The sequence below is a fragment of the Chlorocebus sabaeus genome, chromosome 20, assembly GCF_047675955.1.
Source record: "Chlorocebus sabaeus isolate Y175 chromosome 20, mChlSab1.0.hap1, whole genome shotgun sequence".
In the NCBI taxonomy this organism is placed as follows: Eukaryota; Metazoa; Chordata; class Mammalia; order Primates; family Cercopithecidae; genus Chlorocebus; species Chlorocebus sabaeus.
The window spans coordinates 12099050-12112592 of NC_132923.1; the positions used below are offsets into that span (position 1 = coordinate 12099050).

The following is a 13543-nucleotide window of genomic DNA, read 5'->3' on the forward strand; positions in this document are numbered from 1 at the left end:
ACTAACAGGGAAAAAGCATTTTAGTTTAATGTGGTACAACTGCTGAGGTTTTGAGGCCTCCATCAAGAAGGAAAGAGCCCAGACTGCAGGTCTGTTTTGAGTGAGTGTGTCTGCAGGTTGTGTTAGGCATGTGGTGATTGTGATGGATGGGGGGTTATAGGAGCTTACAGCGAACTTCCATCACTCCTATCCATCATTTTCTAGTTATTTAATCATCCATTGATTCTACTCTTCCGGTAGCTCTGAGGACCGTAGACTAAACTGAAACACAAAAGGAGAGGGCAAAAGAAAAGACAGTTCCAAAGGGAGACGAGCACTCGTTCTTTCATCCTGCGGTCCCTTTAAGAGAAGAATCTCTTGGGACCTGCAGTCCCAACCGACCCCAGTTTTAACCGAAACCCAACCCGGACTTCCCCCTCTTGACTCAAATAAGACCAATTTTGGATTTTCCCTCCCCTATTGACCAATCAGATTCTGTTACCAGGCAGACTTCAGGGGCCGCCGGTACGAGCCCGGCGCCTTCTGTCTCCGGGGTGGCAGCAGTGACCAATGACAGAGCAGGCCGCCCGTGTATCTAGGCAGATCGCGGCTGTTACAACCATTCAGAAAAAGGAAAATAAAGCAACGCACGAGCCGGCTGGGCCAGGACCTTGGGGCTGGGCCGGAGTGGAGGTGGCTACGAGGTAGTTTCTCTTTCTCCCTTACCTTTATTGTTGCTTATGTTGGGAAGGCGACTGTTCAGAGGTAGGGAGGGGGCAAGATGAGTTGGGAGGAGAGCAGAAAAAGACTGAAGCTGTATTTTCAACAGCTTCTTCACCCATGTGCACGTGCCCGGAATCTGGGACCCCATTCCCCTGCCGGGTTTCTGACGCCCAGCCCATGAGTTCCGCTACCCCGCCCCACCCCCCCCTCCACTTTGCAGAAACCGGGGATTGAATGGAGGGGGAAGGGAAGGAGGTGGGGGCGCGCCTCAGGATGGGCTGTTGTGGGAGATGACGTAGGGACCGGCGACGTGGGGAGGGGGAGCAGCGGGGGAAGTCGTGGAGAGATTAAGTAATGAGAACTTGGGCCCAGTTTTTTTTCCAAGCCTAGAAAGGCAGAATATGTTCGTATCCTTTCTGACCTCCCAAGCATATGCAATGGTGAGGAGTATTTTTGAGAATTAGAGAACTTTGTTTTGTGGCTGTTATTGTTGTTTTTGAGGGGGAGGAGGGCAGTATGGGGTCAGAGGCAGAAATGAAAATTTCTTGCTAACATGGATTCCCAATCCCCCTATCTCTTCCTTTACAGTTTTCCAGATTTAGGAGACTTCAAAAAGGTGGGGCAGATAGAACGGAGATGGCAAAGATCTCTTTGGGTATATATGGGCCTGGCGAAGTAATGGAATAATTTCTAATTTTCGGAGAAGGCAAGTGGTGAGAAAAAGACCACTGGGGAAATTCGGAGGCTTTGTTTCTGTTTCTCTGCCTTTCTGGGTAAAGAGATGAGGAGTGCCCTGGGGCCTTCAGGGGAAGGGAAGGCCAGTGTGAGTTACATCTTTATGCCTATCCCTCTCAATTCTAGCCTTCATGCCGGGATGGCAGAAGATGAGCCTGATGCTAAGAGCCCCAAGACTGGGGGAAGGCCCCCTCCAGGTGGTGCTGAGACTGGGGAACCTACCACCCTTCTTCAAAGGCTCCGAGGTACCATTTCGTAAGTACTGATCACATCTCCAAATCCTGTCCAAGACCTGAGTATAGATCCCTGCAGCACTTCACTTTGGCTGTAGATGAACTGCCTCTCAGCAAGGGCATGGGAGCAGAGGGAGATTCTTGGCCATGGTAGCAATGCTTGAGCACCTGCTGGGCATTTCAGCCCTTTTCCCTCCTTAGCAGTCAGATAAAGAGAGGGGGAAAACCTCGTGTGTGACCTCCAGCTTTCTCCTATTCCCCACAGCAAGGCCGTGCAGAACAAAGTAGAGGGAATCCTGGTAAGTGTGTTGGGGAAGAGGGCAATAGAGGGATGGAAATGCTGAGGGAGGAGGATGTGAGGATGATGGGCATCAACAAAACATTGATGTGGGAGAGGTAGGGTCGTCTATCTTGTCAGAAGATCCTTGGTTTTGCAAACTTGCTGCCAGTTTGACTTTGTGCCTCTCACTTGATCTCTGTGAGCGCTTGTATAGAAGCCCAGCAGAGATGAATTCAGAGCTGATCTCCTCTACTCCCCTCCTCGCTGTGGTAGCCTACAGGGCCCCTCAGAGCACCTAGTGTCAAATAATTTTTTTTTTTTTCCTCGAGACGGAGTCTCGCTCTGTGGTCCAGGATGGAGTGCAGTGGTGCGATCTCAGCTCACTGCAAGCTCTACCTCCTGGGTTCACGCCATTCTCCTGTCTCAGCCTCCCCAGTGGCTGGGACTACAGGTGCCCGTCACCACGCCCGGCTAATTTTTTTTGTATTTTTAGTAGAGACGGGATTTCACTGTATTAGCCAGGATGGTCTCGATCTCCTGACCTCGTGAACCGCCCGCCTTGGCCTCCCAACGTGCTGGGATTATAGGCATGAGTCACTGCACCCAGCCTTATCAAATAATTTCTAAGGTCCTTTTTCAGTCGACACCCTCTAAGTCAGCTAGACTTTGGGGTGGGAATCAGAGGGTCCTACATTGGGTCCTTCTTGGCCTTATTATTTCTCCGGCCTCTGTTTTGTCCTACCTCAGCAAGATGTACAGAAATTTTCTGACAATGACAAGCTGTATCTCTACCTTCAGCTCCCCTCAGGACCCAGCACTGGAGACAAAAGGTAGGTTTGATGGTAGTTTTAGATGGCAGAGGTTCTGATTCTTAGAGAAAGGTTCACTGGGAAGGGGTGAGGTAAATAGGAAGACTCGTAACTGCTGTCCTTGATGAAGAGGTAAGGTCCCCACCCTGACTTGGTTTACCAGGGAAAGGTAGATTCTGGGTGAACTACTTTGGTCCAGCACTACTGAAGTGGTAGTTTGGGAAGAACCAGGACAACTGTTAGGGTCTTAGTAATGCTTGTTCCTTTTGTTTCTGTAGCTCAGAGCCAAGTACACTGAGCAATGAGGAGTACATGTATGCCTACAGATGGATCCGCAACCACCTGGAAGAGCACACTGACACCTGTCTGCCAAAGCAAAGTGTTTATGATGCCTATCGGTGGGTGGAAGGGTGGGTGGTGGGGTGAGTGGATTGGTTGGCATAGGACCCCCTCACCCATGAAGAGCTTCCTGCCTTGATTAAAGCCTGCCTTCTTAAAGGGTTCCTCACACTTGATCCCTAGGGACCCTTCGAGCCTACCCATGGCCTCCTTCTCTGAGTATGTTCCCACTCTGCTCCCCTCTCACTCAGGAAGTACTGTGAGAGTCTCGCCTGTTGCCGCCCACTCAGCACAGCCAACTTTGGCAAGATCATCAGAGAGATCTTCCCTGACATCAAAGCTCGAAGGCTTGGTGGCCGGGGCCAGTCCAAGTATCCTTGACTAGAGAGGTTGGGGGTGGAGGACCTGGGAGGAAGACTTAGGATGTGGAGACCCAGGAGTGGAACAGCTTAACTTGCTCAAGGGGTTTGGAGATTACCATGTGTTGGCTGCTCTTTAACTTGCATCAGATATTGCTACAGTGGCATACGAAGGAAGACCTTGGTGTCTATGCCACCCCTGCCTGGACTTGACCTAAAGGGTTCTGAGAGTGTAAGTACTAAATCACCCTCCAATTCTACTCTTCTCGCCCAGGTAAAAGGCAGAGGTCTTTGGGGCATGTTTTGAGGGCTAACAGCCTCAGTCATTATGTACGTAGCTTCTAGGTATGATGTTCCCTTCTGCCAACCTTGCAGCTGAGGCAGAGGATGAAGAGAACTTGTGGGCTTCTGCAGTGGGATAGGTAGAGGCTACTCCCGTCCCCAGTCTGGTCTCAGCTTTGGTCAACAGTCTTTGGTCACTTCAAGAGAGGGGACAAGGGTTATTTAATTTGGAGTGTGATTGGGCATGTCCTTCCCCACTTCAGCCAGAAATGGGCCCAGAAGTAACCCCAGCACCTCGAGATGAACTGGTGGAGGCAGCCTGTGCCCTGACGTGTGACTGGGCAGAGCGGATCCTGAAACGGTCCTTCAGTTCCATCGTTGAGGTCGCCCGCTTCCTGCTACAGCAGCATCTCATCTCTGCCCGATCTGCACATGCCCATGTGCTTAAGGCCATGGGGCTTGCTGGTGGGTGGACCCTCTCTTATGTCTCAGCAACCCTGACCCACTTTCAGCTTCAGTGGCCCTCCCACACACAGAATAGAGACACCTTGGATTTGCCGTCTCTTCCTGGAGACCCTTCTAAGACATGCTTTAGCACCCCATTTCCTGTCTCTACCAGTCAGTGAATCAGAATTGCCTCACTCCCCTATTCCTCAGTTTCTTCCTCACCTTCACTCTATTACCTTTTTGGCACCTCTGCAGAAGAAGATGAACATGCACCTCGGGAACGGTCATCTAAACCAAAGAATGGTGTAGAGAACCCAGAGGGTTCACAAGCCCACAAGAAGCTGGAGAGACCGGCCCAGGTAAGGAAGTCAGTGGCCCTGACTTTGCTGTCCTGGGCTGGGGGCTTAGTATATCCTTTTCCTATTGGGTCCCATGCTTTTCCACTTCCTGTGCCTCTGGTGTCTATGTTTCCTCCAGTATTAAGTCTTCACACTTTACTGTGTTCCTCTCTTTACCTTTTAGCCTCCTAAGGATCTGGAAGCCCGAACTGGGGCTGGCCCTCTCGCACGTGGAGAGCGGAAGAAGAGTGTAGTTGAGAGCTCAGCCCCAGGAGCCAATAACCTGCAGGTTAACGCCCTAGTGGCTCGGCTGCCTCTGCTCCTTCCCCGGGCCCCTCGCTCGCTTATTCCACCAATCCCAGTCTCTCCACCTATTCTGGCCCCCAGGCTTTCTTCAGGTGCCCTGAAAGTGGCTACACTGCCTCTGTCTAGTAGGGCCGGGGCACCCTCAGCAGCTGTACCCATCATTAACATGATCTTACCAACTGTTCCTGCTTTGCCTGGACCTGGACCTGGGCCTGGGCCTGGGCCTGGGCGAGCTCCACCTGGGGGACTCACTCAGCCCCGGGGCACAGAGAACAGAGAGGTAGGCATAGGTGGTGACCCAGGACCACATGACAAGGGTGTCAAGAGGATAGCTGAAGTACCTGTGAGTGAGGCCAGTGGGCAGGATCCACCAGCTAAAACAGCAAAGCAGGATATAGAGGATACAGCAAGTGATGCCAAAAGGAAACGGGGGCGCCCTCGAAAAAAGTCAGGTGGAAGTGGGGAAAGGAATTCTACCCCTCAGAAGTCAGCAGCTGCCATGGACTCTGCCCAGTCCTCAAGGTTACCATGGGAGACATGGGGCTTAGGAGGGGAAGGCAACTCAGCTAGAGGGGCAGAAAGGCCAGGGCCAATGGGAGAGGCTGAAAAGGGGGCAGTGCTTGCCCAGGGTCAGGAAGATGGTACTGTTTTCAAAGGAGGAAGGGGCCCCAGTTCCCGGCATACCAAAGAAGCAGAAGATAAAATTCCCTTGGTCCCCTCAAAAGTGAGTGTCATCAGAGGCAGCAGAAGCCAAAAGGAGGCTTTTCCTTTGGCAAAGGGAGAGGTAGGCGCTGCACCACAGGGTAATAAAGACTTAAAGGAGCATGTGCTTCAAAATTCCTTATCCCAGGAGCATAAGGACCCCAAAGCAACACCCCCATGATATAGGTCTGTGGGGAAGAGTGTTTATATCCCTACATTAACTTTGCCTAGTGGAGGCCCTTCTCTGCACTTGCTTCTCATTTGGCTATTCTTTTCCTAAGGAAGTCCATTCTCTTCTGTACAGACAGCTGAGTCATCCAGTCTACTTAGTACCTGGTTGCTGCCTCTGACCTTTTCAGCTTGATACCCTTGGCTTTAGTATAACCAATAAATCTGTAGTGACCTTACCTGTATTCCCTGTGCTATCCTGTGGGAAGGTAGGAATGGGCTATGATGAATGTATAGGTTAGGGATCTTTTGGTTTTAAATCACAGAAAACCTAATTCAAACTGGCTTAAAATAAAAAGGGTTTATTGGTTCATGTAACTGGAAAGTCCATAGGTAGTGCTGGCTCCAGGTGAAGCCTGACCCAGTAGCTCAGTATGTCTCTAAATACCGGACTGATTTTTTTTCTCACTGTTGCGTCTTCTGTAGGACCATCTTAAGTCTGGGCCACTTAATGGCTGCTAGCATTCCTAGGATTATACGTTTCCCCATTTATGTCCAATCAGAAAAAGAAGGCATCTTTGTACCAGAAATCTCAGCAAAAGCCCTAACATTCACACTGATTAGGCCTGGGTCACATGTCCACCCCTGACCAATCATTGTGGCCAGGAGGATGGTACATGCTAATTTGCTTATTCTACACCATGGACTACATGGTGGGGAAAAGGGTGGGGTCAGCCTCCCCAAAATCACATGGATTCCCCAAGTGGAAACTAGGAGCATGCAGTTGCTTGGGTGGCCGCTGACACCAGGCTACTATTATTTTAGCTTGCTAAGTTGAGATCAGCTAGACCTGCTTTTTTTCCTCCTCAGTCTTGCATTTCCCTCAATACAAGCTATAGCCTCTTTCCTCTTGTTTCTAGTCTCAGAATGAAGGAGAGGGAAGCCATTTTCCTGTAGGGACTCTCCAGTCTCATTTGGACAATAGTCCCTTTTTTTCTGCCTCCATCTTAGAGATGGAGCTCCTTTTCCTGTTTCTTAATTTTTGTTTTCTCCTCATTCCTGCTTCCCTATCTTTCACCCTATTGCCAGTTCCACCAGCTAGCATGAAAGACTTCCTAGCCATTAAATCTATTCTGTAGCCACCAGGTGGCAGCATCTTGTCATACGTGTCAGGACTTAGGACTGCGGGGTTTAGGTTAGATGTCACAGAAGGAGCTAGTTCTGTGGTCAGGCAGCACCAATGAGAAAGGAATGCAGACCCTCCAGATGTATCCTTGGGAAAAGCAGTAAACTAACTAATATTTATTGAAGACCTACTTTGTCCTCTACATAGGGTAGCTTCTGTCAGGGAATCTTGGTTCTTCCCCAAAAACACTGATTTTCTTTCAGGGAGACTTCATGTGTTCATTTATTTCCACCAGAACAGATTTAAAGAAATTATAATATGTAATGTTTGGTATCTATAAAGAGTATATCTAATGTGAATAAATTATGAAGCATACTAATGAGTACCTATGACCCACAACACAATTTATACATTAAAACATTTGAAATACCATTGTGTTTGTGTTCCTCCCTAGCCTGTCCCCTGCCTCTTCTTAGCAGTAACCACTGTCCTTAATTTTCATGTCTATTATCTGCTATAGATTTTTTAAACCGTATATGTATATATACAGCCCAAGCTGATGTCTCTGAATTTACAGCTCTTATGCGGTAGAGTATCATGACTTAGTTCTTTTTGTTTTACAGTATGTCTTATGTTGTTTTGTCCTTGCTTTGTGAGTTTTGACTTGTGCAGCTAACTCCTACTCACATCTACAGGGAAGTCATCTCTGATTCTTGCCTGACACACATGATCTCTCTCTGGGCTCCCTTAGCACTCTGTGCTCACTACTTATATAACTCACAGTGTGCTGTGATCATTTATTTGTCCGTCTCCCCAGCTAGAATGTGTGAAGTTGGGGTCTGAGTAAACCAGCTTCTAAAAAATGCCTGATACTTAAAAAACAAGAGGGAAAATATCAAAACCACAGGAAAGGACTCCTACTTCTGACAGCATGGATAAGAGAAAGGGCTATCCCATTAAAATACAACTAGATTCTAGATAAATCACAGCAAACATACTTTTTAGCACATTGCTGAGTTCATTAGAAAGATAAATCACTAAAAAAAAAAAAAAAAGTACAGGCCAGGCACCGTGGCTCACGCCTGTAATCCCAGCACTTTGGGAGGCCGAGGTGGGCAGATCATGAGGTCAGGAGATCGAGACCATCCTGGCTAACACGGTGAAACCCCGTCTCCACTAAAAATACCAAAAATTAGCCGGGCATGGTGCCAGGCGCCTGTAGTCCCAGCTACTCAGAAGACTGAAGGAGGAGAATGGTGTGAACCCAGGAGATGGAGGTTGCAGTGAGCCGACATCGCGCCACTGCACTCCAGCCTGGGTGACAGAGCGAGACTCCACCAAAAAAAAAAAAATACAAATTAAAAAAAAAAGTTGAAACCTATATAAAGGAAGAGCCACATGGAGTAGTAGAAGCAGGTTTGCCCTGACGACAAATGCCAGTGTCAGCATTATGATCATAGTCTAAGCCTTGGGCCTAAGCCAAGGGAAGGGAAGAAAAACCTGCAACTCCTGAATTAAATCTGGATTCTTGAAGGGGCTAACATAGTTCCAGGTTTATGCAAATGCAAATCCTCTCTGGAGGGAAGTATTCCTAATTAAGGTCCTCAGGATTCCCACAGATTAAACAAAATATGAGTTCAAAACCTCAAAATATAAAATAGGCCAGGCATACTGGCTTACGCCTGTAATCCCAGCACTTTGGGAGGCTGTGGCAGGTGGATCGCTTGAGGCCAGAAGTTCAAGGCCAGCCTAGCCAATATTGTGAAACCCTGTCTCTACTAAAAATACAAAAATTAGCCGGGTGTGGTGACGTGCGCCTGTAATCCCAGCTACTTGGGAGGCTGAGGCAGGAGAATCCCTTGAACCCAGGAGGCAGAGGTTGCAGTGGGCTGAGACTGCACCACTGCACTCCAGCATGGGTGACAGAGCGAGACGCCATCTCAAAACAAAAAACAAAAAAACAAAAACCCCAAAATAGAAAATATACAAGTAAACAAGCTACCATGAACAGGACTCAGCAGAAAACAACAAAACGGATTTAGATATCCAAGGTAAGTTACAGAATATAAAATCCCAGTACTTTAGGAGGCTGAGGCGGCCAGATCTCAAGTCCAGGAGTTTGAGACCAGCCTGGCCAACATGGTGAAACTCTGTCTCTACTAAAAATACAAAAATTAGCTGGGAGTGGTGGCTCATGCCTGTAATTGCAGCTACTCGGGAGGCTGAGGCAGGAGAACTGCTTGAACCTGGGAGGCAGAGGTTGCAGTGAGTCAAGATTGCACCATTGCACTCTAGCCTGGGCAACAGAATGAGACTCTGTCTTAAAAAAAAAAAGATATAACTAGAGTCGTATTTTACTGACTTTTGAATAAGCCAACTTCTTTCCCCAGTTTGTAAACAAGACAAATAAATGACATTATCTTATTCTGTTGGTAATTTCCTGCCCTCCCCACACCTCAATGTGCAAAACATATATACTTTCCTACCAAAGCTAGAGGCTCTGTGTGTACACAGGATAGCATAGGTTCCCATAGGGTCACCCACCATCCAAGTGCAAAACCATCTACACCTATAGTGGCTCCTTGGGATCTTACATAGAGATGAGTGATTTTTTTTTTTAATCAAAAGATAATTTTCTAAAAATAGGTTCAGTGAAGTGAGAAATTTTAGAGCATATCACAAATGTTAAGCTTTTTAATTTAATTTAATTTTTTTTTTGAGATAGAGTCTCACTCTCACCCAGGCTGGAGTGCAGTGATGCAATCTCAGCTCACTGCAACCTCTGCCTCCTGGTTTTAAACAATTCTCCCTGCCTCAGCCTCCTGAGTATCTGGGATTACAGGCACCCACCACCAGGCCTGGCTAATTTTTGTTTTGTTTCGTTTTGTTTTTTAAGTAGAGACAGGGTTTTGCCGTGATGGCCAGGCTGGTATTGAACTCTTGACTTCAAGTGATCCACCCACCTCAGCCTCCCAACATGCTAGGATTATAGGCATGAGCCACCATTCCCAGCCACAAATGTTATACTTTTAAATTTAACATGGGGGGAAAGAATAGCATTCAGTTTTACAATTTGACAAATAAGGAGACCGAGGAGAAAAAAGACAAACGTGGGGAAGGAAAACATAACTTAGTCAAAATATTTATTTAAAAACCATTTTTGGCTGGGCGTGGTGGCTCATGCCTGTAATCCCAGCACTTTGGGAGGATGAGGTAGGTGGATCACTTGAGGTCAGGAGTTTGAGACCAGCCTGGCCAACATGGTGAAACACTGTCTCTACGAAAAATACAAAAATTAGCCAGGTGTGGTGGTGGGTGACTGTAATCCCAGCTACTTAGGAAGCTGAGGCAAGAGAATGGCTCCAACCTGGGAGATGGAGTTGGCAGTGAGCTCAGATGGTGCCACTGCATTCCAGCCTGGGCAACAGAGTGAGACTCCGTCTCAATTTAAAAAAAAAAAGAAAAAAAAAATATATATATATATACACACATATATATTTTAACTAAATCATTTTTGAAAAATAACTATATTTTCCAAAACAAGAAAAAAAATCAGTGAGACAATTGACATTGTTTTTAAAGGGGGAAATTTCTTTAATGTCAGATGGTTCTCATATCTGCTTCTGCATTCAGTCTTTTTGTGTGTGTGTGTGTGTGTGTGTGTGTGTGTGTGTGTGTAAGAGTCTTACTCCGTCACCCAGGCTGGAGTGCAGTGGCATGACTGCAGCTCACTGCAACCTCCACCTCCCAGGTTCAAGCAATTCTTCTGCCTAAGTCTTCCCACAGATGCACACCACCACGCCTGGCTAATTTTTGTGATTTTGGTAGAGACACAGTGGCTCACACCTATAATCCCAGCATTTTGGGAGGCCAAGGTGGGCAGATCATCTGAGGTCGGAAGTTTGAGACCAGCCTGGGCGACATGGTGAAACCCTGTCTCTACTAAAAATACAAAAATTAGCTGGGCATGGTGCTGTGCATCTGTAATCCCAGCACTTTGGGAGGCCGAGGCGGGTGGATCACTCGAGACCAGCCTGGCCAACATAGTGAAACCCTGTCTCTACTAAAAATACAAAAATTAGCTGGGTGTGGTGGCGTTCACCTGTAATCCCAGCTACTTGGGAGGCTAAGGCACAACAATCGCTTGAACTCGGGAGGCGGAGTTTGCAGTGAGCTGAGATCACACCACTGCACTCCAGCCTGGGCAACAAAGCAAGATCCTGTCTCAGAAAAAACAAAAACAAAAAACAGAAGATGATAAAAAAAACAAAACAAACAAACAAACAAAAAACCTCCAGAAAAAGGCAGAAAGACAGTCATAAAGGGATGCAAAGAAATTTACACATATAGGACTGGCACAGTGGCTCATGCCTGTAATCCCAGCACTTTGGGAGGCTGAGGCGGGCAGATCACAAGTTCAAGAGATCAACACAATCCTGGCCAACATGATGAAACCCTGTCTCTACTAAAAATACAAAAATTAGCTGGGCATGGCGATGCATGCCTGTAATCCCAGCTACTTGGGAGGCTGAGGCAGAAGAATCACTTGAACCCAGGAGGCGGAGGATCCCTTCAGCCAAGATCACGCCACTACACTCCAGCCTAGGTGACAGAGCGAGACTCTGCAAAGGAAGGAAGGAGGGAGGGAGGGAGGGAGGGGAGGGAGGGAGGGAGGGAAGGAAGGAATTTACACATATGAACCCTTAGAGCTATAAATAGGAAACTTAAACTCTTCTACTTATGTTTGTGTGTGTGTGTGTATTTTTAGTGGGGTGGTCTATAACTGACTAGCTATAAAAAGTTCCTGCTTCAAATTTGAACAGAGATGTTCCTGAAATTTTTTCTGTCATTGGAAAATAAGAAAACTTCCTACTATAAAAAAGGTTGTCACATGTCTTTCTACAGTGTTTCGAAAGGCTAGTCTTGTGGCTGTTTGGAAAGCTATCCCTTGAGGGGATGACAGTTGGCTGTCACTGGTTTTTTGTTTGTTTGTTTTTTTGTTTTTTGTTTTGTTTTGTTTTTTGAGACAAAGTCTTACTCTGTTGCCCGGGCTGGAGTGCAGTGGTGCAATCTCAGCTCACTGCAACCTGTACCTCCTGAGTTCAAGGTACAGGCTGCCTCAGCCTCCCAAGTAGCTGGGATTACAGGCATGCGCCACCACGCCCAGCTAATTTTTGTATTTTTAGTAGAGATGGGGTTTCACCATGTCGGTTAGGCTGGTCTCAAACTCCTGACCTTGGTTGATCCACCCACCCTGGCTTCCCAAAGTGCTGGGATTACAGGCGTTGAGCCACCATGCCAGGCCAATAATTTTTTATTTTTTTTTGAGACAGGGTCTCACTCCATTGTCCAGGCTGGAGTGCAGTGCTGGGATTACAGGCATGAGCCACCATGCCAGGCCAATAATTTTTTATTTTGTTTGAGACAGGGTCTCACTCCATTGTCCAGGCTGGAGTGCAGTGGCATGATCTCGGCTCACTGCAGCCTCTGTCTCCTAGGCTCAAGTGATCCTCCTACCTCAGCCTCCTAAGTAGCTGGGACTACAGGTACATGCCACCATGCCAGCTAGGCTAATTTTTGTATTTTGTAGAGATGTGGTTTCACCATGCTGCCCAGGCTGGTCTCAAACCCCTGAGCTCAAGCAATCCGCCCACCTCAGTCTCCCAAAGTGCTGGGATTAGAGGTGTCAGCCACTGTGCCCAGCCGACAAATTTAAACTATCTTTGGCACTCTTGTCCCCATTCTTTGTTCATCTTTCATACTGTACTCCCGCTTTAACCTAGCTTGTCTGCTTGCCCTCTCCTCATGATATGAACAAATTCCCGTTTCTGTTCTTCAACATACAATTTTTTTGCTTTCAGAATGCTCACTCGTCTTTTATTTTGCTGGGTTATATCCAATATCTATTCTAAGACCTGACTCACAATATTTCTAAGAAGCCTTCCATTCATTCATTCACCATATACTGATTGTGTGTGTGTGTGTGTGTGTATGTGTGTGTGTCCATATACATATAGGCCTTCCAAATTAACTTAAACTCTACTATGTTCCTTCAACAATTAGGTTAGGTACCCCATTTGTTCTACTGTTGTACATTCTGCATGTTTTACACAGGCATTTTCAAGCTATTACACTTTATTCTGCCTTCCAATTAAACATTGTAGTAGTGACTCTTTCATCATCTATCCTGTATGATTGTCCCAATAATTAATAATAAAGTATTATAGTAGCAACTTGTACTCTCTTGATCCTCACAAAACCCTGTAATGGGCTAATATTACTTCATCCATATATCTTCTTTGTAGACATAGAAACTGAGGTACAAAGAGGTTACATTAGTTATTCCAAATCAAACAGCTTGTAAGTGGCAGGGAAGATGGCATTCAAGACCCGGGCTCAAGTAACTAGCCTCAATGTATTATGTAAGGCCCTAACGAGGGGCATTGAATATTAAGTAAAGCCTAGGAAAGACGTTGAGACAGAGGTTCTGAGGACAAAGAGGGCTCTAAATCAACAATGTTAACCGAAAAATACACAAAACTGGCTGGGTGAGGTGACTCAGGCCTATAATCCCAGCACTTTGGTACCTGAGGCCGGCAGATTGATTGCTTGAGGCTAGCAGTTAGAGACCAGCGTGGACAACATAGCAAGACCCTGTCTTTACAAAACAAACAAACGAAAATTACACAAAAGTAACACCAGAGGCCCATTTGCATG

The 13543-nt window shown here is 46.9% G+C and overlaps 1 protein-coding gene and 1 long non-coding RNA gene across 9 annotated transcripts; one reads left to right on the forward strand and one right to left on the reverse strand.

Annotated features, from left to right (window-relative positions):
- Positions 1 to 893, reverse strand: LOC103224039 (uncharacterized). Its single transcript, XR_005240322.2, has 2 exons — positions 706 to 893; positions 1 to 261 (listed from the first exon to the last, which is right to left on the reverse strand). It is a non-coding gene; the product is annotated as an uncharacterized lncRNA (long non-coding RNA).
- RFX5 (regulatory factor X5) lies at positions 574 to 7258 on the forward strand. 8 transcript variants are annotated; one of them, XM_007977214.3, is made up of 11 exons: positions 574 to 683; positions 1291 to 1408; positions 1564 to 1692; positions 1936 to 1969; positions 2749 to 2780; positions 3038 to 3157; positions 3350 to 3469; positions 3608 to 3689; positions 4003 to 4204; positions 4442 to 4545; positions 4709 to 7258. In XM_007977214.3, the coding sequence occupies exons 3-11, from the start codon at positions 1577 to 1579 to the stop codon at positions 5711 to 5713; spliced, it is 1815 nt and encodes a 604-aa protein (XP_007975405.3). In that variant the 5' UTR covers positions 574 to 683; positions 1291 to 1408; positions 1564 to 1576; the 3' UTR covers positions 5714 to 7258. The 8 variants fall into 8 exon arrangements, with proteins under 8 accessions (XP_007975405.3, XP_007975401.3, XP_007975399.3 ...); XM_007977210.3 differs by having other exon boundaries at positions 576 to 683; positions 1291 to 1415; positions 2698 to 2780; XM_007977208.3 differs by having other exon boundaries at positions 576 to 683; positions 2698 to 2780.
- The last annotated feature ends 6285 nt before the right edge of the window (positions 7259 to 13543 follow it).